Source organism: Ochotona curzoniae, unplaced genomic scaffold (assembly GCF_017591425.1).
Source record: "Ochotona curzoniae isolate NIBS_2020 unplaced genomic scaffold, NIBS_Ocur_1.0 contig_3190, whole genome shotgun sequence".
NCBI classification, from domain to species: Eukaryota; Metazoa; Chordata; class Mammalia; order Lagomorpha; family Ochotonidae; genus Ochotona; species Ochotona curzoniae.
This window is the reverse complement of record NW_024465751.1, coordinates 21,058,518-21,084,053: the sequence shown is the minus strand read 5'-3', so window position 1 is coordinate 21,084,053 and position 25,536 is coordinate 21,058,518. Positions and strand designations below refer to the sequence as shown.

The following is a 25,536-nucleotide window of genomic DNA, read 5'->3' as shown; positions in this document are numbered from 1 at the left end:
TTCCCCTCTAGTATTAGAAAGTTTCAAGCAACGGTATCAATAACAAACAATTGCTATCTTATGGAATGTTAGAGACAAGATTATAGACATGCATGTACAAGGAAGGATTGGACCAAGAAGAGAAGCAGGCAAAATAAACTGTGGGAAGGTGATGAAATGGACAAACATCTATCTTGAAGGTAGGTAACTGGCATGCCACATGTATAGGACACAGCCATGAATTCCCATTAGAATCTTGTTGAACCATACAGTAGATGCCTGGTAGGTACTAAAGCATAATATTCCTGGTGATATCTACATCTACAGCCAGAATTGCAAGTAAATTTAAGATGTGATAAACAGATACTAATTAAAAATTTATCTTAAATAGATGAAGATATCAAATTCTATAACGCTCAACTTCCTTGCCAAATGTGACACCTCACACTCAAAGTTCCTAAAGTTGAACTTGCTCTACCATCATTCAAAACCAAAAGGCCCGTTGCAAACAAAAGTCTTCTCTGTTGCCTCCGTATCCAACAAATCAACTTCTGCCAATTCTGCCTAATTCCTAGAATGTGTCTTTCCCTCTAGACCGCAATTGCCTTGGCAGAAGTCCTTATTACTGCACCAAAATTAAAGCAACAGTCTCTTGGTTGATCCCCCATGCCTGCTCTCTAGCCACTCATCAAATCTGATGAGATTCTAAAACAAGACCATGATGTCTTCCCACAAGATAAATCCTCCATCTACTGATTAAACAAGTGCACCTGTCCAGGGCAGATTTACCCCACTTGCATTTTAAATCATGTTTATGGTCCCATTTGCTATTATGCTTCCTGTATCATTCCCCCTATCTCTCCACCTAAACTAGCTCTTCATGTTCGTGTCTCCTTCCGTGAGCTTACTAACCACCATCACATACTGCTTTTCAGTAAGCCAAGCAGAAAAAGCAGAGTGAACACATCATTGTGGCTACTTTTCCTATGACTCCATGTACTCGCCAAAATCTTGGCCATCAGAATATGACACAGAATGACGCCCCAATTAGTGTCATAAGATCCAGTGTTTAAACAAAGTAACTTTGACACTTGCTCCGTTTTGAGCCTTCCTACTCCTAGTGTTGTGAAACATCACCCAGCCCACTCGTTTTCTCTGTTCCCAATGAGTCAGTCACAGACTTTTCCTCACTTGTTAAATGTCAACATTCTTTGGGGTTTAATCTTCAGCACTCTCCTCCTCAGTTTTTTCTTTCTCACATTCAGTTCAAACTGCCTTTTAGGGATCCAGATCTTACTTCTCACTGTCCTCTGGTATTTTCATCTGGAATTGTCTATCACTTTAAATTCCTTATGTCCCACATCAAACATTCTCCATCACCACGGCCAAATATGTCCCTCCATAGTGATCTGCCTTGATAAGGATTACACCTTGACAAGCAGAAAGTGGAATCAGAGTAATTTCCATTTCACCACTATCTTCATCCCAAATCTACAACTGACCACGGCCTGCTGAGTGTTTCAGCATAACTGCATTCTCCCATCTCTAACTCCACGGTAATGAACTTCCTTCATTGAGTCAACAGATACATGGGGGACTGCCACTGTGTGTCAGATATTATTCAGAATATCATGAGATCCAAATTCTTTCCTCCTTAACGCCTAACATTCTAATGAAAGGAATAGACAGTAAAATAGGAATATAGGGTCTGATTTCACTAAGAAATGCTACGGAAAGGAAGAAGCAGCAGATCAAAGAGATCAAAAATAAAGAGGGGAAAAGGGAAAAGATACATTGGGATGAGGAATATTGAAACTCTTGAAAAAACGGATCAGTAGATAAATGGACCTACCAGTGTAGGTCTAAATGAGACAAATGTTCTCACTTTCAAGATTTTAATTTTTAATTTTGCTGTTGTTGTTAGAAAGGAAGATTTACAGAGAGGAGAAACAGAGAAAAATCTTCCATCTGCTGGCTCATTCTTCAAATGGTCGAAAAGGCTGGAGCTGAGCCAATCTGAACCAGGAGCTTTTTCCAGGTCTCCCACCCAGATGCAGTGTCCCAAGGCTTTGAACTATATCCTCTACTGCTTTCCCAGGCAGGAAGCTGGATGGGAAGTGAAGCAGCTGGGACAGAAACTGGCACCCATATGTGATGCCAGCTCTTGCAAGGTAAGGATGTAGCCACTGAGCATTTGCACCAGAGCCAAATATGTAGACATCAGTCATATCTGTTATTGATCTTGCTGCTTTCAATGCAAGCTCATTTTTATCTCAACATTTTCCTTGTTGGCAAAAGAAAAATATTTCTAAAAATAACATAATCTTGTCATTTCCTTACTCAGAATCCTTCAGTGATTACTCAGGGCTTTCCAGAAAATGTTTAAACTACTGACATTTACCATATTAGTTTTGTCCTAATGTAGTCATTCATTTCTAACTAGTATATCTGATTATACAGTGGGATTGTACTTAACAACATGCTTGCTGTTTAACAATGGATTTCTTATTTTTATACTAATTTCTTACTAGGTTTTAACTAACTAAATATAGTCCATAGATACAATCCTAGGAATATACTGATACTCCCTTCCTCCTTCCATTGGGAATTAAAAAGACAGAGTTATCAAGAACATGGGGTGTGGGGCAGGCCGGGAGGGAAACAGCCAGACTGATCTTCGACCCAATGGTTTACTTTCCAAATGGCTGCAATGGCCATGGCTGGGCAAGGCTAAAACCAAGTGCTTCTTACTTATGTTTCACATGGATAGCAGGAGCCCATTTGGGCCATTTTCCAGGGCTTTTCCCAGGCCATTACCAGGGAACAGGTCAAACATGGAGCAGTTGAGACATTAACTGGTACGCAAATGGGATTCTGGACTTGCAAGTAACAGCTTAATCTTATATACCATGGCACCAGTACCCTAGATGATGTTTTGTGTCTGCATGGTTTCATGCTTTTCTTCCACTAACAATTCTTAATCCTACTAATTCTAAGAGCACTCTGCTTTCATAAAAATCACTCAGTGTTTTCATAAATATCACTGCCTTCTTTACTATCATCTACAGTTTTTCTGTTATACCCGGTTTAGATGACTTCCCTGAAAAAATAGGAATACATAACCTACTCTATATACTTGATTTTAAAACTAACAGAGTGCATCTGATAGAGTAGTTGGATGAGAACAGAAGCCTATATTTCAACCAGTGTCACATTTAAAGTTAAAGGAAAATGCACATTAAAGATGTTTATTTTGGTGCAATTCTTTTAACACTGTGCAGTTTCTTACAAGTATGGATTTTGCATTAACTTTCGGACCATTCTCAGCTATATTGAATTAGTTCTATTTTCCCCATTGGACAAGAATTTCTTTGGCATGGACACTAGTAACATCTTGATGTGGATAATTTTGTTGCAAAGCAATGTTCATGTGCGTTTAGTAACATCTACAAGCATTTAGATACCAATAATGCCTTTGACTTTTAATATCAAAAAATGTCTCCTAAGTCACTACTGACTGAGGATCACCGTGAGAAACCATTTTTAATTCAAATAATTATTACTCATTATTGTACCTAATATACCTACACTATATAGTAGGTATTTAATGATTCATTTTGTCTGTTTTTGAAATTGATCTTTGGGGGTAGTATTGTGCCACAGCAAGTAAAGTCACACCTGTAATGCCATCATTCTAGATGAGGCCTCAGTTCAACTCCAGCGATCCTAGTTCTGATCCAGCTCCCTAACTAACCTGGGAAGACACTGGAAACGGCCCAAGTACATGTGGGAGACCGAGATAAGCTCCTGGCTCCGGTGTGACCCAGCCCCAGGACATTGTGACCACTTGAAGAGTGAACCAGTTGATGGAAGACTTCTCTCTATATATATCCATCTCTCCCTAACTCTGTTTTTCAAGTAAATAAATCTTTAAAAAAAAAAGAAGCTGATCTAACTCTATTTATTATTTTTTGTTCCTGTCATTCAATATTATGTTAGATTTACAGCTATAAAACTGCACAATATCCTAGCATATTTATTTCTACTTCTATATTTTGTTATGAAAACATAATGTCTTAAATCGTCTCTTATTTGAATATTTGGGTTGTTTCCAATTTTCAGCTAGTAATAACAGTGGTGGTTACATAGTGTATCCACTTTCTAAAAGTAATAAACTCTTCACTGATTATTTTTAGTCAGTAATCCAGTGACACAATAATCCCTCAGTATCCACAGCGGATTGGCTCCAGGGCTCCCCTAAGAGTCAAAAAAATCTATAAATGTTGAACTACCCATTTTCAATGGAGCAGCATTTGCATACAATACCTGCACATCCTCCTGCATACTTTAAATCCTTCTACATTACCTAATACAATGCAAAAGATATGTAAATGGTTGTTGTTATTATTTAACAGTAGTCAAGGAAAAATACATGTGTGCTCAGTACAGTGGGAATGCTTTTTATTTTTTTTAAATATTTATTTATTTATTGAAAAGCCAAAGTTACAGAGAGCCAGAGAGCTTGCATCTGCTGGGTCCCTTGTCAGATAGCTACAACAGCCAGCAATGGCCAGGCTGAAGCCAGAAGCCTTTTACTCCTGTATTTTTCCTGGATCCGTGGCACAGGCCGGAGCACTTGGGCCAACTTGGGTTCCTTTTCCCTTTTCCCTTGCCATTAGTAAAGATCTGGATTGAAGCGCAGCCGCCAGAACACAAAACAGAACCCCTATGGAATGCAAGCATTATGGTCAGCAGCTTTACCCACTATGTCACCATGCCAGATGCTTAAATATTTGTGAACAGTGGTCCATTCAACACACAGAAACAGAACTTGAGCTTATAAGAGGCCAAACCCATTGCATTTGAAGGATTTTTTGTGACCAAGAAAAAGACAGTTACACAAGGAAAGCAGGAGTAGAAATTCTAGCAAACATCTCACAATGCCAATATCTATGTGAAAAGTAAATGTTCCACTTCAGTTTGTACCAAAGAAAATCAGGTTGAAGAAAACAAACAATTTTAAAACAATTTTTAAAACAATTTTTATCATTCTTATTCAGCAAGGAAAACCTCTATCAATCAAGAGGTGAACTGGCATGCTTTTGCAGCAGGGAATTTGGTGATCTATGTCAAAAGTTTTGTAATGGACTTATTCTATGTCTGAAAGTTCCTCTATCATGCCAGCAAGTTGGCACAGTGGGTAAAGCTGTCAGCTGGCACCCCATAGTACCAGTTTGTGCCTTGGTGGTTCTGTTTCTGATCCAGTTCCCTATAAACAGCCTTATAACAAAACTGTAAAAGATGGCTCAAGTGTTTGGGGCCCTGCCCCTAGGTGGGAGGCCTAAGTTCAATCTGACCAGCACTGACCACTGCAGCCAGCCAGGGAATGAACCAGCAGATGGAATATTTCTTTGTGTGTACTTTCCCTCTCTCTGTAACTGACTTTCAAGTAAACAAAAATCTCTTTTCTAAAAATACAAGTTTATCTTATAAATCACAAAACTGTAAAAATTTGTGTATTTGAAAATGAGAGTTTTTTACTTAATATTTTTCATAAAACTGCTTACACTTGTGAAAAACTAAAATTTTCTGAAGTTCACTAACCAAGAATCAATTCATAGACTACACACAGGTATACAATAAAATGAAAAAATGTTCAAAATTAATCAAACTAAACAAATTACAAAGCAGAATAGTTAAAACACTAGAAGCCACCAAAGACAAAAATCTTCATGAAGTCAAAATGTTGAGTTTTAATATCTTTGGTTACTAATTCATTTGTTTGTTTTGGTTTTGCTTTTTTGAAGGTCTTTGTATTTTATGACCCTTCTATAAGAAACATGTATAATGATTTTAAATATAAAGCTCTTACATAAGTTATTTTGGCAATAAGTAAGAAAGCATAAAACTAGTATTACCTACTATAGTATCAGACACAATGGTGGCTTCTAGTGTTTGTTAGTAAATTAACTGGTTTTTGTGATCATATTTGAATTTTATGTTTCTTACTACAGGAACCAAGAAGCCAGCCCTAGTCAACTTCTCACAGACCAGGTATTCCTTTCAAAGAAATGTATCACTTTACACTTGGGCTTTTACATGGATGATTCTGAAACAAAGGAGTAAGTTTCACTTTTAAGACGTTAGTTACTGTTGCTGATAGCAGAACGTTCCTGTTTAAATCTTTCTCATTGTTGCAATGGAATACAAATATCAGCAAAAAACAGATGCACTATCCATGAAAAAAGGCAAAAAAATTACTCTGGAAGAATCACGGTCACTTAAAGTCACATGCTAAGACAAGCATATTTCTCATTTTGCTTCACAAAGCCTTGCTAATGAGCACCTCGCACCTGTACTAGAAAAGTCACAACTTCCTCTAGGCCCAGACTCCAAACTTGGCCCAAATGTGTTGGTTAACTCCTGTTTTGGGAGTCATCTAAAGAAGACGGTGTCAATACATTACAACCTCACTGCTGGGGTGACCATCCAGTCTGCCCAGGGTATTTCTGGTTTGCACTGAATCTCCTCGGGTAGTTGAAAGCAGCCTCCTGTTCTTTCCACATCCACATTTGGGTAAATACACCATCCAGTCAGCCTGCTACCCAGAAAACAGGTTTATGTGTGTTCCTTTATTCCAAAAATTATTGCAATACTCCCCAGTAGATATACCTCTTTCCAAACTATTGCTGTCTGTAGAAGATGTTATTTAAACTCCTTCATTATCTATCTCAAGTTACCTGGGATGAACTGTCATACACATGATGTGCTAGGGGGAGAGAAAATCATCATCAGGAGATTTAATGCCCGCTGACGTAGCACTTAACAAATTATGATGAAACTGCTTGCTGTGTGGTAATCCATAAGGCATATTGCTTTGGTATCAATTTCATATTTTTTCACAACTTCAGATTCTACTTTTGAAAATCATTGTATTAGTAATTTTTACATTAAAAATGAAAAGTTGTACCTTCACTTCTAGACACAGGATGCCACTCCTTAATCATCTTTTTATCATCATTAAACCCAGGACTTAGTATGAAGTAAGTTTTCTACTCATATCTTCACCAGTAACAGTGCTTCAAAGATCTAAATGCATGTGCTTAATTACAAGTTACGTTAAAGCCAAGGTATTAGAAAGGCTCAGGTAAAAGAAGAAAGAAGTTTTAAAAAGTATGTTAAATTCTCCATAGTTTTTAGTAGAAACTATTTAAGTCTGTGATTTGATTTTAGTTTCAGTTTTGCAAATACTAAGTACTCTTTATGATAATTACCTAACAAGCTTGTGATAAAGTAGGTACGAATTAAAGTCTCTGTGTTTGTGTGTTGTACTCTCAGAAGTGTAAAGTCAACGTGATCTGATACCACCCCACTGATTTTTTTTTGTGCAAGCCTGAGCTCAGACTTACATCACCTTTTTACAAATACATCTTTTACAATCAACATTTTCAACTAAGCTCACCCTCCAAACTGCACTTCCAGGAAAATAAGGCAAAAGTCAAATGCTCACTTGCACATCTGTTCATATCAGGGGCTCGGTGTCCGTAGTAGCCCGATGGGCAGGAATGCAGGCACTCTCCATACTGACGCATCCCTTCTCTTCGAAGGAAGAAAAACAATTTCTGTTGGCATCGACTGCACCCATTGTCCTTTGAACAAGACAAGCAACCTTTGCAAATGGGATTTGATACATAACTAGCTGCAAAAGAAAAAACAACAAAAAAATGTATTTAGACATTCTGATCAAAAGACCATGATGAAAGGACAAATGTCTCCTGTCATGTTCTGCTCACACAGAAATACTAAGCAAATACCACTCCCACCCCTCACATATAAGAAAAGGTTAAAATATTAAAGTAAAACTAAGCTTACAAAGAATAAATATAGATGCCAAGTTGAGATGGAATCACTCACAGGGATACGAGGCCAGCAAGAGAGACAGCTTCAGCCTGAATCAAGAATCCAGGTGAAGAAGACAGGCGCAGGGAGGGAGTACACTTATCTCCCTATGGATGTCATGAGATCTGTGACTTCTTCACGGCAAGTACTACCAGTCCCATTGGAACTGGCTAGATAACATGATCCAACCCTGGAATGATGGCACAGAAGGCCTGAGCAAGGGGAAAGAAAGCAATCCATGAAACCCAAAAAACCCTAGGTCTACATGACATCCAAGGGAGGGATGCAGGCTGCAATTAGGGATCACTGAAGGCCCATACAGGGTCCACAAAACCATGTGGTCTGGAATTGCCAAGGCAACCACAGGAAGGACTCAAAATTCGTCTATAGTCACATCTTGAGCTGAGGATTCTGTATAGCCTGAAAATGATATTGTAAATATCCAAATGGACATTGGAAAAATAAAGATTTGCCACCCCTGCTTAGGCCCTCAAATTAAGAAGTTCATGTAGGAAATTATCCAGATCCACAACAATTTGCAAAGAAAAATAATACATAAAATTGCCCCCTGAAAGTTTTCTATAATCTGCAACCTGGGAGTTCCAAGGAAAAACTACTTTAACCTCAAGATGAATAAATTATATGAACTGTGAACCGAAGTCATAAATAGCAATAAGAAAGAAAATGCATATCCAAGAATCAGGAATATCTGAATATTCTAGAAGAGCCTTTTAAATGAGAATCTGAGCAGATTAAAACTGGAAACCTTGTGGAGAATAAAATAATGTAGACATGAGAATTACATAAAAATTTATAAACTGAACAAAAATGAATGAGTTGTAGATCAGAAAAGAATGACAAAATCAGAATGGTTTTCAAAACTACAGCATTAACAGGCACATTTTTAAAAAGCACACAAGATCACTAGTCATCAGGGAAATTAAAATTGCAATAAGATTTTACTACACTGTAGTTAGAGTGATATCCCCAAAACTCAAGAAGCAATCTACTGAAAAGGATGGGAGAAAACTGCACCATGATCCACTGTTGGTGGGAATATAAACCAGTGCCATCATTACAGATGACAGGGAATACGGTACCGTTATTCCTCACAAATCTGAGCAAAGAGCTACCATATGACCCAGCCATCACACTCCTTTGTATTCACCCAAATGAAATAAAATTAGCAAAGGAAAGAATTGTCTACACCTTCATGCTAACTGCAGACCAAAGCATGGTACCTAAGAGGGGAATCAACCCAGATGCCCACCAACTGATGACTGAATAAAGAAAATTTGGTATGTACACACCATGAAATGCTATTCAGCCATAACAATAAAATCCTGTCTTCTGCAACACGATGGAATTGAAAATCATGATGTTTAGCAAAAGAAATAAAGTGGTACCAAAGAGACAAATGCTTTCTTAGATAAATGACATTTAATATAGAATAGAAACAATATATAGGAACGAAATGGACATCTTTTGATATGATTATTTTTTTAGCCCTTGTTAATTCTACTGAGGAATTGTAATCTTACCACTTTTCACTTGCTGAGTAGTATGGTTAGTGGTGTATTAAACTTGTAATTACAGAATTGATTCAATTCTACAATAATTTAATGTCTGCAAAAATTGAAGAAAGAAAACAAGGATGGGGATTGAAGGAGGGATAGCAGGAGGGAGGGAAGTATAGTTATTCTCTTGGAACTGTGTCAATGAAATACATAAATCTGTTTTCTTTATATTAATACAATTTTAAAAAGCAACTGCAGCATCAAACAAGATATGACAAACAGCATGTAAGGAAAAAAAATGAATAGTAAGGCATGAGTAGTAACTACTGTAGAAGTTAAAGACAGAAAGAATAAATAAGACATACTATTCCAAGAGATCATGGCTGACTTAAGAATTAAGAGACACTCGTTCTTGGAAAAAAAATTGGAAGACCTGGGCAGATTTAGAAATCAAGTCCACAGCTAAGCAACATATCTGTAGTAAAGAATAAAGTCTGCAGTTCTTTGTGGCTAAATGGGCCCAACTGGAAACTATAATGCTAAGGGAAATGAGCGAATCCCAAAAGATTAGATACCACATGTTTGCCTTGATTTAACTTGTAATTTTTGTTTGGTTGTTGGTTATTTTTTGAACCTGTCATTGATACTGTCTCAACCCAGATGTTTCGAAGAATGGAACTTGCATTATTTTTAACATATTGTTTACCCAATACTATGTCAATTAATTCCATAATGTTGTATATTGATACTGAGGTTTTGTTGGGGCTTTTAACTGACTGGATCTTTACTCTGTTAGCCCTATCTTCAGACTAGAGAAGGTCTCCCCAAGAGGCCACTGAACTTATCTGGACAATAAGACGCTGGACTTTATGCTAGATATGTGTTTGCAAGGAACGAATCTCAACTGAACTTGAACTGTGGTTATGCATCAAGGTGGAGGAATCCACCATGGGGGGAGGGGTATGGAGGGGTGGGGGGAATCCCCAGTGCCTATAAAACTGTATCACATAATACAATGTTAACAACAATAAAAAAAAAAAAGAATAAAGTCAAATCAGAGAACAGCAGATTACAAATGAATAAAGATTTGGCAGCAGACATCTTAGTAGAACAGTAAATATCAGGTAGCATGATGTATGCTAATGAATATATGAAGAGTAATGACTACCAACTATAATTCTATATAGGTGTAATAGCTTAGGAATTAGAAAAAGCAAAATATATTTTCAGCTAAAGTAACACATTGATTAATAAAAATTTTACTCAAAGAATAAATTGTATACATTGAAGAAATGAAGATAGAATTCAGTTGACAGTATGCAACAGCAATAGTAAACACACCAACTGAGAAATAGGTGGGAATGTCCATGAAAGTGTCAAGTTTTTAAAATAACATTTAAAAAATTTTCAAACAAATGATTTGTAATCAAAAGCAATAATATGTATGACTTTTAGGGAAAGCCAACATTTGAACATGAAGGCATTCTGCATAATTATTGAAAAAGTCCAATATACTTGCTATTATTTTCAGATATTGACTGAAAAAAAATGGTGATAGACCATACAGGTTCCAAACAGTAAAGCTACAATAGATGTGATATACCAAATGAGAAAAAAATTTTTAAAAATATGCCTATGATCAAAATGGACAGATTTTGATGTATCTGTAAAATTGTGCTTAACCTACTACATCTACATTTAAATAGCAAAAAGTTAATCTTGCCATTTTTACTAAGGGATTATACTACTGTGATAATTTGGGGAATAATAACAGGAAGCAAAAATGAAGAGGGAGAAAGGAGAAGAGAAGGAAGACCCTCTATAACTACAAAATTGCATCATGGTAAACCATAAATATATTTTTAAAAGGTAGGATTAATATGGAAGATGTACACCACATAATAAAATCCATGCACTCACAGAATTCTATCAAAAAAATTCAGACACATACACTACACATAAACTGCTCAATATGATTTCATTTATACTAAAATAAAGACAGGTAAAGATAATGTGGAGGAATGCATGCCTTTGAGGACCAACTAGAAAGGAAACCATGGAATTCTGGGAAGGTTATAATATCTACACTGCCATGACAAATAGCCACAGTTTAAAGAGTTAAATGAGAAGCGTTTACTCCCTCAATCCTGGAGACTAGAACTAAAAACAGTAGGACCTTGTTTCTTTTCTAGCTTCTTCCAGCTTTGAGGGCCCCAGGCATTCCTTGGTTTATGGCAGCACAAAATACACTCGTGGTCTCCCTATCATGTATCCCTTTTTCAATTTCTTAAAAATATTTTCTATTTGGCTTCAGAGCCCATTTTATTCCCACATGATCTCTATTTCCAGAGATAGTCACATTCCAACATTCCAAATGGACATGAATTTGGGAGAGAAACCAGTCAATCCACTAAAGAGTGATAGAAATGTTTTGTATCTCAAATATTTTTACACAAATTAATAGTAAGCTCAAACTGTACACTTATAGAACCTTTGTCCATAACTTGTAAATTGTAACTCATTTTCCAAAAAGATAAAGGAACAGAAAGGCTACACACTAACTATAGGAGAATATAATTATCTGTATTTTTCATGACTCTAAATTATATGCTCACTCATATTTTAACTTTGTAGATTGTTTTTAACAACAGAAATATTCTATTATAGGAGCAAGGTAGGAAAACATAGTACTGCAAAAAGTTGAAACAGCACCAAGGAGTGATCAAAATGGCAGAATAGAGTGAAGACATATTGAAACCAACAGAGAAGGATTATTAAGGAGAAGCAGAGAAGGTACCATCCTGGGATATAGAAGAGAGGTCAATGGGAGAAGACACCTGGAGACCCATGGACATGGGGAAGCAGCAGAGACAGTGCAGCAGTGCCGCATGGAACAGATACACCAGAAACAACAGAGCTCTACCAGTGGTCAGGTGGTCGGGGGGAAGGGGGGTGAATCCAGCCATAGAATTGCAGGTCCCACCAATCCTTTATGAATGAGCTCTCATATGGGTGCCGGTTTGTGTCTTGGGTGCTCAGTTTCTCATCCAGCTTCCTACTTGTGGCCTGGGAAAACAATGAGGATGGCTCAAAGCCTTTTGTCCCTGAACCCACATGGGAGACCCAGAAGAAGTACCTGACTTCAGATCAGTTCAGATTAACCATTGTGGACACTTGGGGAGTAAACCAACAGACAGATCATTCTCTCTGTCTCCCCTTCTCTATAAATCTGCCTTTCCAATAATTTTTTAAAATTTTAATTCAATCACAAACATAAGCAGAGATGCAGAATTCTAATGGATGGGTATGGGACCAGGTTGGATTTCATAGTTCAGATCCCAGCAGTGTCACACTGGGCACCATTTCAACTTCTATGGCAAGGCCCCTGGTGGTTTGGGAGCAGAGGCAAGGGGAGACAATGAGCTATGCATATGCTAAGCCTGTGGAGAATTCACTTCAAGCACAATTCATTGCACTAGTCCTACCAGTAAAGTATCAGCAACTTGGCATTCCACAGGTTCCATCCAGAAATAGATCTGGATTGCCCCCAGACTAATTGCCAGCGGAGTCCAACAAGATGAAAGAAAACAAGATCAATCCAACAGGCACCACTGACAGACCTGTGATCTAGCTTAAAGCCACAGCTGATGTTTCCTTAATCCCAGGTACTGCTAGAATAGTGAGCAAGAGAAAGGCTAAGCAAACAACCATGCAGCCACAACATGGGACCACTGAAGGCAGAGTGGCGACCTATGAGTCCTGGCTGCTGAGGCTACAGAAGCATCCAATGGGACTCCAGGACTGGAACTCACTGGAGAGAATGGAGAACTAGGCAGTGAATGATATCGGTAAAGTCAACTTGTAGACTTGTGGATGATACAGCTTAAAGATTGGACTCAGGAGAAGAATTGCTAATCAGAGTTGTAATGGCCAAAGTCAAAAGGCACAATAAATGAGGTTTCTGATGTCTCTCCTGCAAAAGGGTAGAAGACTATTTCAACCTCCGAAATAACTTTAGAAGACATCAAGAACTGCCAGGTAAAGAATTTTTAAAAATCATTATAAAGTTCCTTAAAAATAATAAGAAGCACATACAGGAGTTCGAGAAATTTAAGGAGTACATGACACAGGAAATAGCAACACTGAAACATCAAGCTGAATTATTAGAAATGAAGAATACACACAGAAACTTAAAAGTTCAGTGGAAAGTTTCAATAATTGCATGAGTGAGAGAAGAATCTCAGAACAAGACTCCACATAAAATGCTGAAAAGTCAGGAAGCTGGAAGAACACCTAAGTATAAATTCAAGTAATAGCATCAAAATTCCAAATATACTGAATATACTCAACCAGACGCGATTCTCACAACATATTACAATCAAACTCTCTTCAGTTGGAACATAAAGAAAGGAAACTTAAATATGCACATGAGAAAAGTCCATTAACTTACAGAGGTACCCCAATGAGACTCACAGCTGACCTCTCAGAGGAAACCCTACAAGCCAGAGTGCAGTGGCATATTCCATACCCTAAAACAGAAAATTGTCAGCCCAGAATAACATACCCAGAAAATCTTTCTTTTGTGCTTGAAAATGAAAGAAAATATTTCCAAAGCAAACAAAAATTGATTTTGTTTCTTCCAAATCTTCCCTGCAAATATTACTTAAAAATGTACTATAGATAGAGAAAAAGCATAACAGCTACCAGATACAAAGGCAAATATGAGGATTTCAATAAAACAAGAAAAGAAACCTAAATCAAATGATGAAAAACTCATTGCTAAAATGACAGGATCAAATCACTACATATCAATATCCAGATATCCTTAATACCTTGGAATACCGAACCAAAGATGTGGAGGACCTCCACAATGAAAATTACAAAACAATTTAAAAGGGATAGAAGAAGACATTAAAAGATGGAGAAATCTACCACATTCCTAAACTGATTGACTCGACATCATCATAATGTCTATATTACCAAAAATAATAGGCAGATTCAAATGATCCCAATCAAAATGTGAACAATCTTCTCAGATATAGAAAAGATGTTAAGAAAATTCACCTGGAAACACAAGATACCATGAATAGCCAAAGCTATCCTGAAGAATAAAAATAAAGTTAGAGGAATCACAATTCCAGAGTTCAAGACATACAACAGGGCAGTCATCAAAACGGTCTGGTACTGGTAGAGTAACAGAGAAGATCAATGGAACAGAATAAAAATCCCAGAAGGTGTTATCTTCAACAAGAGAAATGAAAATACAGGGACAAAGTCTGGTCCTTTCAACAAATGCAGTTGTTGGGACAACGGCATATTAGCCTGCAGAAATAATAAACAAGACCTCTACTTATCACTTTATACAAAAATCAGCTCTAAATGAATCAAGACCTAAATCTGCACTCCGAAACCATTAAACTATAAAGGAAAACATAGGAAGCACTCCGCAAGCTATAGACATTGAAATAGATTTCTAAGAAAAGTCACCAAAACCACAGGCAGTCAAACCAAAATAAACAAATGGAATTACATCAAACTAACAAGTTTCTGTACAGCAAAGGAAATAATCAAGAAGTGAAGAAGCTACCAATGGAATAGGAGAAAACCTTTGCAGTCTACACAACTAATAGGGGACTAATATTCAGGATTTATGAAAAGCTTCAGAAACTCAATAACAACCAAGCAAACAACTCTGAAGACAGAGAAGAAGGAAATGAACAGGCATTTTTCAAAAACACAAATTCAAATGGCTAGTAGATAGGAAAAAATACTCAGGCAACCTAGCTAGTAGGGAAATACAAATACATTGTGGTTCCATTTAACTCCAGTGAGATTTTGAGTCTTTTAACATTTGGAGATGTAATAACACTTACTAGCATGGATGTGGAGAAAAAGGTACCCTGCTCCACCGATGATGGGAGTGGAGGCTGGTGGAGCCACTATGGAAGTCAATAAGGAAATTGCTAAGACAACCGAAAATTGATCTATCATATAGACCAGCTAACACACTCCTGGTAATATATACAAGGGAAATGAAATCTTCATATGATAAAGTAACCTGCAACTCTATAACAGCACAATACACAATAGCAAAAGCATGGATAAAGCAGCTATGATACGTATACTCTGGAATACTACTCAGCCAATAAAAAGAATGAAATTCTACCATTTGCAACAAAACAGTCCCAGCTGGATTCCATTATGCTCAGTGAAATAGGTCAATCTCTAAAGGACAAATATGATATGTTCTCTGTGATATAAAGCAAATGTCATCAACAATACAATAGGTAGACAGATAGATCTATATATACATATATTCTCATCTATGATGGAGACTAGCATACTAGGAAGTGAAGATACTTTACAATCTATATCTCTACTCATGAACAAAAGGAGAACTCTGAAACTATTAAATAAACCTTGACAATAACTTGACCAGATTTTCTACCATTGCCTATTTTTACAATGCCATGATATATATAAACAGCAGAATGTTGGATTTATTACTGTTCCTGAGGGCTACTCTACTGTAATAATATGAGGAATTAGGTAGGGTGTGGGGGGTTGAAAATGGGGAAGCAATAGGGGGAGGTTGAAGGGGAAATATCTATAAAATCTTATTTTGGAAAAATAATAATGAAAAAAAGAAAACAATCAATTGATAATATAAATCTTTAAAAAATAAATAGCACCTAAAATCCAATACATGAACGTCTTGAAGCTTACTACACTAAATTGTGAGAAGTAATTTAAAAGCAAACAAAACTCTTTGCAAATATGGTATAAAACTTAGCAATGAAATAATCTGAAATCCCAATATAACTTCTAAAATATAAAAAATTATTTATTTAACTTGGTTTTTAGAAAGATATAAATATAACAGAATACTTGCATCTATGCTGCCTTCATTTTGTGGTGTTAATCCAATAAAGAACGGGTAAGGAACAGAAATTCATCAATTATTATTAACACTTTAATCTTCAAAACAGCATCCTGTTTGTCCTAAATATAATCATATTGCACATAAAATAGCATTAAATGAGAAGTGCTTGTTCAGACAGAAAAACAAAAAACACTACACACTGTATCAATCCTTCATTTATCATGATTCAATAACCAGTGTCTTTACACTCCACAGGTTTTAGTAGCACAAGATGGTTCCTCTACCTCTTACCCTCAAATAACCCTGATTTGATCTTACAATCTCTCTTCCATGGATACCTTTCAGATACAAAGGCAGGGAAGAATGAAGGCCTTTCAAGACCAGGAATCAGAGCCAATTCACTTCTTTTTAACCAGTTAGGGCTGTGTTCTAATAATTGCTCAACTGCTTTGATCGGCATATTCAGTATATCACAGACATTGTCTTACTTTTAAACTTACATTTACTGTCTGAGTAACTTACTATTTAGTACTTGAGTTCCTTAAATCTGCAATTGTAACAGGGTGAAGGAACCAATTCAGGACAAAAAAAGAAAAAAGCACGCTTGAGATGCAATTATTAATAACATTTAGAAAATAAATATTGATTACTTTCTATGTATATTGAGACATGCAACATGGAATTTCATTTTATGGTCCAGAACATGATCCTTTTGGGCCATCTGTGTTATAATGCGCTTGATTTCAACCAGGCATAGGCATCTTTCCATAGCAATACCAGAACAATGTCATTATCCTATTCACTGGAGTGTCAGTTTTATTTAATGTCTCTATTCACCATGTCTACCAAGCAATTATCTCTAAGACTACTTTTTTTGCAGACCACAATCAGTTTTCCAATCTTCAATTCAAGACCTAATTCTCAATTTGTGGTCCTCTTAACACCAGCAGCATGAGTTGTTGGATGAGTTCTTCCTCTAGTTCTCATTGTAATACCCCCTCAAACATTTTATTCCAACCCACACTCCTGTGATTTTATTAATCTTCTCAAAACTAACACTCTTCTTATTTTTTTTTTCTTTCTTAGTTAGGACACCATGCCCCAGGTCTGTCTCTTCTACTTCACTCCACATTTTATTGCTAGATTCACTTTTACTGCCTTTTTACTCAAAGCAATTTTTCTGTTAACATTTTCTTTGATTAGATGATTCTTACAAAGCATTTTCATACAGATGACCAAACATAACTGCAGACAATCATTTCTCCAATGACCTTTTGCAATTTTATTTGTGATCAGTCTAGGTGTCCTGAGAAAGGTGTGAGTGAATTTCAACAGTTCAGCTTTTCTAGGAAACCATGCTGAAAAACTTAAGGAAGTAGGCTGACATTTTGAAAGCTTAAGGACAGCAACTTGGACTATTTGGAGGCTGTGCAAACAAAAGGCCATGGTGGGATCGACAATGGCTAGGGAGAAGCAAACTCTTAATTTCATTTGTGTCCGTGAACATAATTAACCTGAAATGTAAATAACCTATAGCATTATACTGATAGAAGTATGAACCTTTTGTGAAGAGGATACCTCCCCCCCATGTCTGGGAGGAACTGAGAGATAAGAATAAGAGCAGGGCCCCTGAACTGGAATGCCATCAAAAGCAGCCCCAACAGGAGAGCCCTCTGCAACATGTCTGCAGGGTTTGCTGCCTCTCCCTGCTCCTGACTAACCACAGGTTTTAAGAAACATTATCGTCTACAGCCATACCACACTGAACACGCCCGATCTCGTCTGATCTCAGAAGAAACATTATCAGTATTTTTCAAACCCAAAAGTTAGCTTTATAAGCTTATGGAGAATTCAAGGAGACGGTTCTGTGCCACAGTCCTCATCATAATCTAAAGCTAAAACTATATTTACTTCCAGTTGAAAGGTGAAACGAAAAGCTCTTCAATCACCATAAATCACAGTCACTGTAGAAATACAGAGGAAAGAGAATTACAGAACCAAGAGAATGAGCACAAATTGAAGGCTTTTATTTTTATGTTCCAGAAGTCAACTTTCATCTTGACCATGAAGATTTCAGAGTCAACAAATTGTGCCTGACGTTTATTCTTAAAAGGTTATTCTTAAAAGCATTGCTTTATTTGACAGACTTAAACAATGAAAATGAATTGAGCATAGTTATCAAAAAGTCCGTATCTTAGATATCTTTCCAACCCTATAACGAGGAATTCTCTTAAAGCAGAAGAAATCTGAGTCACACCAAGCTTAAACGTTCTCTCCTGCCTTGCTCCAATCTTCTGCACTCATAATGCTGCTAAATGCTAAAGGGAAAAAGGCATATGGTATGTTTGCAATCTGAAGTTTCTTGACCCAAATCTCAAAAACTTTTCAGTTTAATCCACCATTGTCCAGTGTCAACAACTATTTTTATGGCCTTTTTTATGTTATGAATCAACAGCTTAGCAGTAAAGTTTAGGAGAACTTTTCCATCCACTGCATGGTAACTACACCAACTTTCAGTATAAACAGAGGCAAAAGACATTTAAACAGGACTATAATAATTTATTTTATCAGGATCTTAATAAATCAAATGGCTCTGTCCACAGCTATGAGATTTAATTCAAGGGTGCAGGTGAATAAACAGATCTTAATTCCCAGCTCTGATGAGCATGTTTATTTGCTCTCTTTCTCTGTAAGCTTCAACTTTTCCAACCCAGAAGCCTGCTGAGATCCAGAGCCCCATCCTTCCAACCAAAACACTTTTCTAAATCTAGACACACCCCAAATTCTAAAGATGAAATACATCACTGCAATGTTAAAAATCCTGTAAGCAGTGACAGTGATTCTAGCACCAACCCACACATATATCCTTGACAGGAAAAGGAACATATGGATTCAGAAAACAAGGAGAAACGTGAAACAGTAGTAAGACAACAAAAAAAAGCATTTCATTGGTGTACCCTTAAATTGTGAAGTAAATTTGGTCCTCCTAAGAATACTGATATTTTAGATGTTATCCTGTGTTAAATCAAAACCAGTTATCCATCGTATATCTCCGAGCGCATTTTATAAAGGTGTTGAATGTCCATCTGTTTCCAATACACTGCTGACACTTTTTGGTTACGTGTTCCCCTATTTTTGCAGTTAGCCTTTGCCAAGCAAGAAGAAATCTAAATTCCTTCTAGCTGAAGGCATCTATTCCTGACAAAGGTACAGATTTCTAATTCTGAATTTAACAGGACTGAACGTGGTCTGTTGGCATCTTAGCCTCACTCCATATTTTTTGGCTAAATAATGTTACAAACTCAACAGATTTTTTTTTAATGAACCATTAGTAGTGACTATCCATTTTACTATAAAATTGTTAATATGTTCCTGCATATTCTCAAGTTCAAGATACATACTTAGAAACAGCAACAGTAAACCCTTTGGCAACAATAAAATTGAAATATCATGCCAGATCCTACATATATCAAAGCAGGCAGAGAAATCTTTTCACCAGCACGTGGCTGAAATCCTGTGTCCCTGAAGACCAGCAAGTGAAAACTCAACAAAGGAATCACAATTAACGCTCCACATGAGATTCAACCAAAATGAGAAATGCCTTCCTTATGATACTCTGCCTAGTTTTATATAATACTATAAATATTTATATAAAATACCTCCATAGGAAATGGAGTCTGATAGCTAATATGAGGACAAAATTTAATGCTAGATAATCAGTAGTATAATTATCATGCCCTAAATAGGAAAGCATTAAAACATGCTAATAAAGAATGAGCTAAAAATCAAGTCTGAAGACAGGAACCCAATCCAAGTCTCCCTCATGGATGATAAGAATCCAGTTACTTGAGCCGAACTGCTGGCTCTCCAGATCTGCATCAGCAGAAAACGAACATCAGGAACCTCAGGCCAGCATCAAATTCAGGCATTCCAACATGGAATCTCTTAACCACTAGGCCAAATTCTCATTACGAATCGCATTAATGAAATCAGAAATAAAGCTCTCCAATAATATGAATCATATTAGAAAAGCTAGAAGATTTTAAAATATGGAAGAAAGGAATTAAGCAGAATTTGTTTTTAATACATGGAATTCTAATATTTTTTCTAAATAATGAAAAAAATTACAATTAAAAACCTCTAATTTCTCCCCAGGGCCACCACTATGGCTGAAATCCTCATGAATTAATATCTCAAAAGTACATGTAAAATCATGATTAATCATAGCCACAGTTAGTTCACTGGTCAACAATGTTTTCATCTATATTCATCTGAGAGGGAGAGGGGGAAAGAGTGAAGCAGGAAGAGGGAGGGGGGAGGAGGAGCAAAAGGGAGAGAGCAGAGGAGATAGGAAAAGAGAAACAGAGGGAAGCATGGGGGAGAGAGGGAAAAAAGGAGGGAGTGAGAAAGAAAGGAAGGGAGAGAGGGAGGGAAGGAAATGTTCAAGTGTCCCCAACCATCAACAAATAGGCCAGAATCCAGAAATTCAATCCTATCCCCTAGATGTACAAGTAAAACTTGAGCGATCACCTATGGTGTGTATTAGCAAGAAGTTGGAATCAAAAGTGTAGCTAGAACTTGGACTCATGCATTCCACCATTAGGTGTAGATGTCCCAACACCAGCTACCAGCGCAAATGCCTGCCCAGATCATTTTCATACAAAACAGAAGTAGAAAAGTGTCTACAACATGTGGCAATGATCTTCCAAGTCCCATTGAACCAAGATGTCACAGGGCAGCTCAGAATACTCAGTAGATGTAAGCCAAGGAAAGACAATGTGCCAAAGAATGACTACAAAAATCACTGTGTTGTTCAGCATGGTTCTGTTTGAAGGCAAAGCAGGCCTATTCATAACATCACCAACCTTGTTGTTGTTCTAACTCAACAAGTGAGAAGCATGAGTAATATTCAAGACCATCTGCGCAACTGGAAGAGTCTGAAAGGATTTCAAAGCAATCACTGCCATCACTAGAAGGAAAGTAACTGTCTCAGCATGTTTTACTTTGATATAAAGCAATGTCCCTTCACCATATTTTACCCAAATATAAGCATCTGAAGCCAATGTGTGCAGCACACTTGCTGACAGAGCCATAGATATCCCCAAGGTTTCCAAATGGACATCAGTTGTAATACAAGACACTTGGAGTGCCTTTATCAGCACCCACAGAGGAAAAGGGAAGCAAACATTTGCAATTTGGTATGCCAGTTCTATGCACGAGCTCAGAGTTGGTCATATTTCAGTATGCCAGCATAAGAAGTTCAAATAGCACACAATTGAAATGAATGAAGAGAGATTGACATTTTACAGAAGCATATTTCCAAAAACAATTTTTAATACTCAGAGTCACAGAGAAACACAAGAAAAAAGCAGCAATTAATCCTTTCCAACAAGAAAATCATCAATCCTCACATTAGCACATGCAGTTCTCCAAAGGATGAAATATTTCCTACTATTAACACTCACTTTGGAAAAGAAACACTATAAAAAAGTCTTCCTACATAAATCTTATCGCATATTCCTACACTACATATTAATTCTAGCAGGTTATGAGAGGGGAAACACACAGTTAAGGATTAGCACATGCTCATTATGCTATTCAAGTGGGCAAAATTCCACACCATAATCACAAGTTCCTCAACCTGTACAACTGGTAACATCAATTAACTTTCTGGAGAAAAATACAGGATGGTTGGGCAGTGCTTGTTTTCGCAAAGTTTTTGAAGCAAGAGACGAACCACATCCTAGGTTCTGTAAAATAAGCCACTTGCTTGATTCCATAAGAGAAGAACATTTTATCTGTAAAACCATCCTGATGCCAAAAGCAAAGCATGTTTAAAGTCAGCACTCAGGCAGCCCTCGAAGCCATGGCTAGAAAGTTCTCTATTATAGAGATTATTCTGGCAGAGTGTTGGCTTAAGCTTTCACAATGTACTTAAAAGAACCATGGAAACGCTGAGACTGTCCGTGCTAATGGTAACCCCAAAGCGAGCAGATCTAAATATATACATTTATAAAGACTGTAAAACCACCTCTTACTTGGTTCCATGTTTACATGAGGAGATAATCCAATTATTTAAATGGAAAAAAACAAACTGCTCACAAACAGAGCTAGGTACTTGCTCCCTAAAGTACTTAACTACTTCTTACACTAGCACTCCTTCAAAATAGCTTTGTATACTTGCCGAGTTGTCTAAACAGAAACGCCACAGTGCCTGGTCTCTGACTCCATCTATGAGAATCTTTCCCTCCTGTCTAGCTGGAGTTTACATTGTTTTTAATTGTCTGTTCAATGCATCTTATCATTATGTACAAGTCACTAAGTTATCCTTCATATGCCACCTGCTTCTTATAATGGAAAGTGGTTGCTAGCCCCTAATTACACAGTGTCCTAATTCTAAAACTGTAGTCGAAAGCCAAGAATTGCTTATATGGTGTTATAAACACAGCTCTCAAAAAGAGTAACCGCCCTAACTAACCAAATTCAAGTCTCCATATGTTAGAGAGCTGGAAACTGAGTCTTAACCATCATTTTAAAATTAAGAAAGAACACTTTTGTTAACTATACTATTCTAGAGAGGTTTCTTTAAGCAAAGATAATTTTTAGTGCTTTTTTTAAAGTGGCTTTAATGAAAAGCACAATAACAAACCCTTAAGATTGACAAGCATTATTATGCAATTGTTACTCAGGAGCATATTATGACATAAACAAGTAAAAGTTGCAGAATCTTGCAATCAATGGAATGAAGGGACAATCCAACAGAATGGAAGAAAATACTTACAAGCTACTTGTCTACAAACGGTTAATATCCAGAGTATGCCAGCAACTCACATTCAAAAAAAATCAACCAATCCAGTTTTCTAATGGGCATGGATGCCGACAGTGCTCCAAGAGAAGAATTAACAATGGCCAATATATGAACAAATGCCCAACATCACATACCATCAGGGAAATGCAGATCAAAACCATGAGGAGGTATCACCTCACCCCTGGCAGAATGATGAAAATCCAAGACAGGAAACAGCAAATGCTGGCCAGAGTGTGGAAAAAGGACAATACTTGTACACTGTAAATTAGTGCAGTCACTGGGGAAGACGCTACAGAGATTTATTTTAAACAAGAGATAGATTTTCTGTAAGATATAGTAATCCCTCTACAGGGCAAATAACATATATTGCATAAAAAAGATAGATTACTACCATGTTTATAGCAGCACTGGTCACAATAGCCAAAACATGGAATCAACAAATGTTCCCATCATATAACTGGATAAAGACAATAATACACACCCAGGAGAACTTACATATATATGATACAACTTGAGAACATCATGTTGAGTGAAATAAGCTGGACACAAGCAAATATTGTATGTACTCATGTGTACGAGACAAAATTTTAAAAAGAAAAAAAATAGAAAAAATGCCTGGACATCAGTATTGCTGCAAATACAGTTCTTGCAAAACTGTTTTATAACTGTCACATCAGTGGTTAAGAATCGCTGTAGTTTTAATGATCTGTGATTACTTTAAAATGTATGGTGTGGAGGTGAAATGTTCACTTTTCTGTCCAGTTATCCTTTTTTAACCCTCATTTGTATTCCTGCCACATTAGGTCTTCTTGTTTTTCACTTGTAAACTGTTTATTTGCTGAAGCATTAAGCCTTTTTATTGTAGTGAAAATTTAAAATGTTAGCACAAAAAACTGAATGAATGAACCAAATGAAAAAAAATGGACTGAAGACTGAGTGGGAGAGAGAAAGGGGGTGGGAGGGAGGAAGGGAGCATCATGTTCTTAAATAGTATCTATAAACTATATTGAAACTGTTAAAAGCTAAAGATAAAAATGCTAAAAGTAAAATTTTTTAAAAAGAGCTATATTATTTTCCATATAAATCTTACATATTATACTAATTAAGAATTATGTTTTAAATCTTTAGAACAATGATCTATAAAACATTCATTAAATTTTATCCATTTATTTATTTGAAAGGTAGAAATTTAGAGAGAGTATGTATGTAAGATAAAGTGTGGGCAACAGAGTGACATGGAAAGAGGAGGAGATCTTCATCACCTAGTTCACTCCCAAATGACTACAACAGCTAGCCATGGAGTTTGGAACTCCATAGGGTCGGCCATGTGAATTTAGGGGCCCCAGTGTCGCTGTCCTGCAGCGATGGACTTGGTGCACAGAGCCAATAATAGGGTGGAGGTATTTAGCTCATCAACAAACCCATCAACTGTTTCTATGCTTTTGTTCGGAAGTCCTTTTGTCTTATATATTCCACCAAGTGTTCTCATACACATACTTTCCACTCAACTGTTCTTGTACAAATGATATCCCATCAGGCATACAAAAGGTAGCCAATCGGTTGTTCTCATGCAAAGGATATCCAATCAGTCACACAAAAGGCACCCATTCTGTTGTTTATCATAAAAATATTGTCCAATCAACTCGCTGACCTTCTGGGGTCACAATGTCCTCCTACACTCCAGGACTTGGGTCATCTTCAGATGCTCTCCCAGGTGCATTAACAGGCAGCTGGGAGGAAAGCACAACAGCTGAGATTCAAACCTGCACCCAAACATGGAGGTTGGCAATAGCCAGCTTACTGTTGCACAGTTCAGTTCACTTTGATATGCTGTTGATTTGCTAACTTCTCAGGTATCCAATATATACAATATCCAGTTTACTTAACGATGATTCTAAAACTAAGAGGATTCCGCCTATTTAGAACAAGAAAGAGGTGAAAAGAGGAAAGTAGAATAGAAAGCATAGAGAAAGAAGAAAATGGCCATTAGGAAACACACTACGTATTACATTACAGGCTACATGCTTTTTACTTACCACTTCAGTTTATTGAGGTGAGTGAACAGATCTGAAAGCTTAGAAAACGTTCAAAGTCATAATAGTTAGTGACAAATTTGAATCTAACTGTGACTTAAAAAGTTATAAGCAACAGGCCCGGCAGCGTGGCCTAGCGGCTAAAGTCCTCGCCTTGAACATGCCAGGATCCCATATGGGTACCGGTTCTAATCCCGGCCGCTCCACTTCCCATCCAGCTCCCTGCTTGTGGCCTGGGAAGGCAGTTGAGGACAACCCAAAGTCTTGGGACCCTGCACCCATGTGGGAGACCCAGAAGAAGTTCCTGGCTCCTGGCTCTGGATCAGGATAGCATCGGCCATTGCGTTCACTTGGGGAGTGAATCATCGGTCGGAAGATCTTCCTTTCTATCTCTCCTCCTCTCTGTATATCTGACTT

General features: G+C 37.1%; 1 protein-coding gene across 4 annotated transcripts in view; it reads right to left on the bottom strand.

Annotated features, from left to right (window-relative positions):
• The window catches only part of RSPO2 (R-spondin 2), a 168,880-nt gene that overhangs the window by 67,247 nt on the left and 76,097 nt on the right, over positions 1-25,536 (bottom strand). For 2 of the 4 annotated variants that reach the window (XM_040979475.1, XM_040979477.1), the window contains one exon: positions 7,490-7,678. The exons of 1 other annotated variant lie outside the window; for it this stretch is intronic. In XM_040979475.1, the coding sequence (XP_040835409.1) occupies positions 7,490-7,678 (189 nt within the window). The remainder of the gene's footprint in view (positions 1-7,489; positions 7,679-25,536) is intronic. One more of the 4 variants, XM_040979476.1, reaches the window with a different exon arrangement.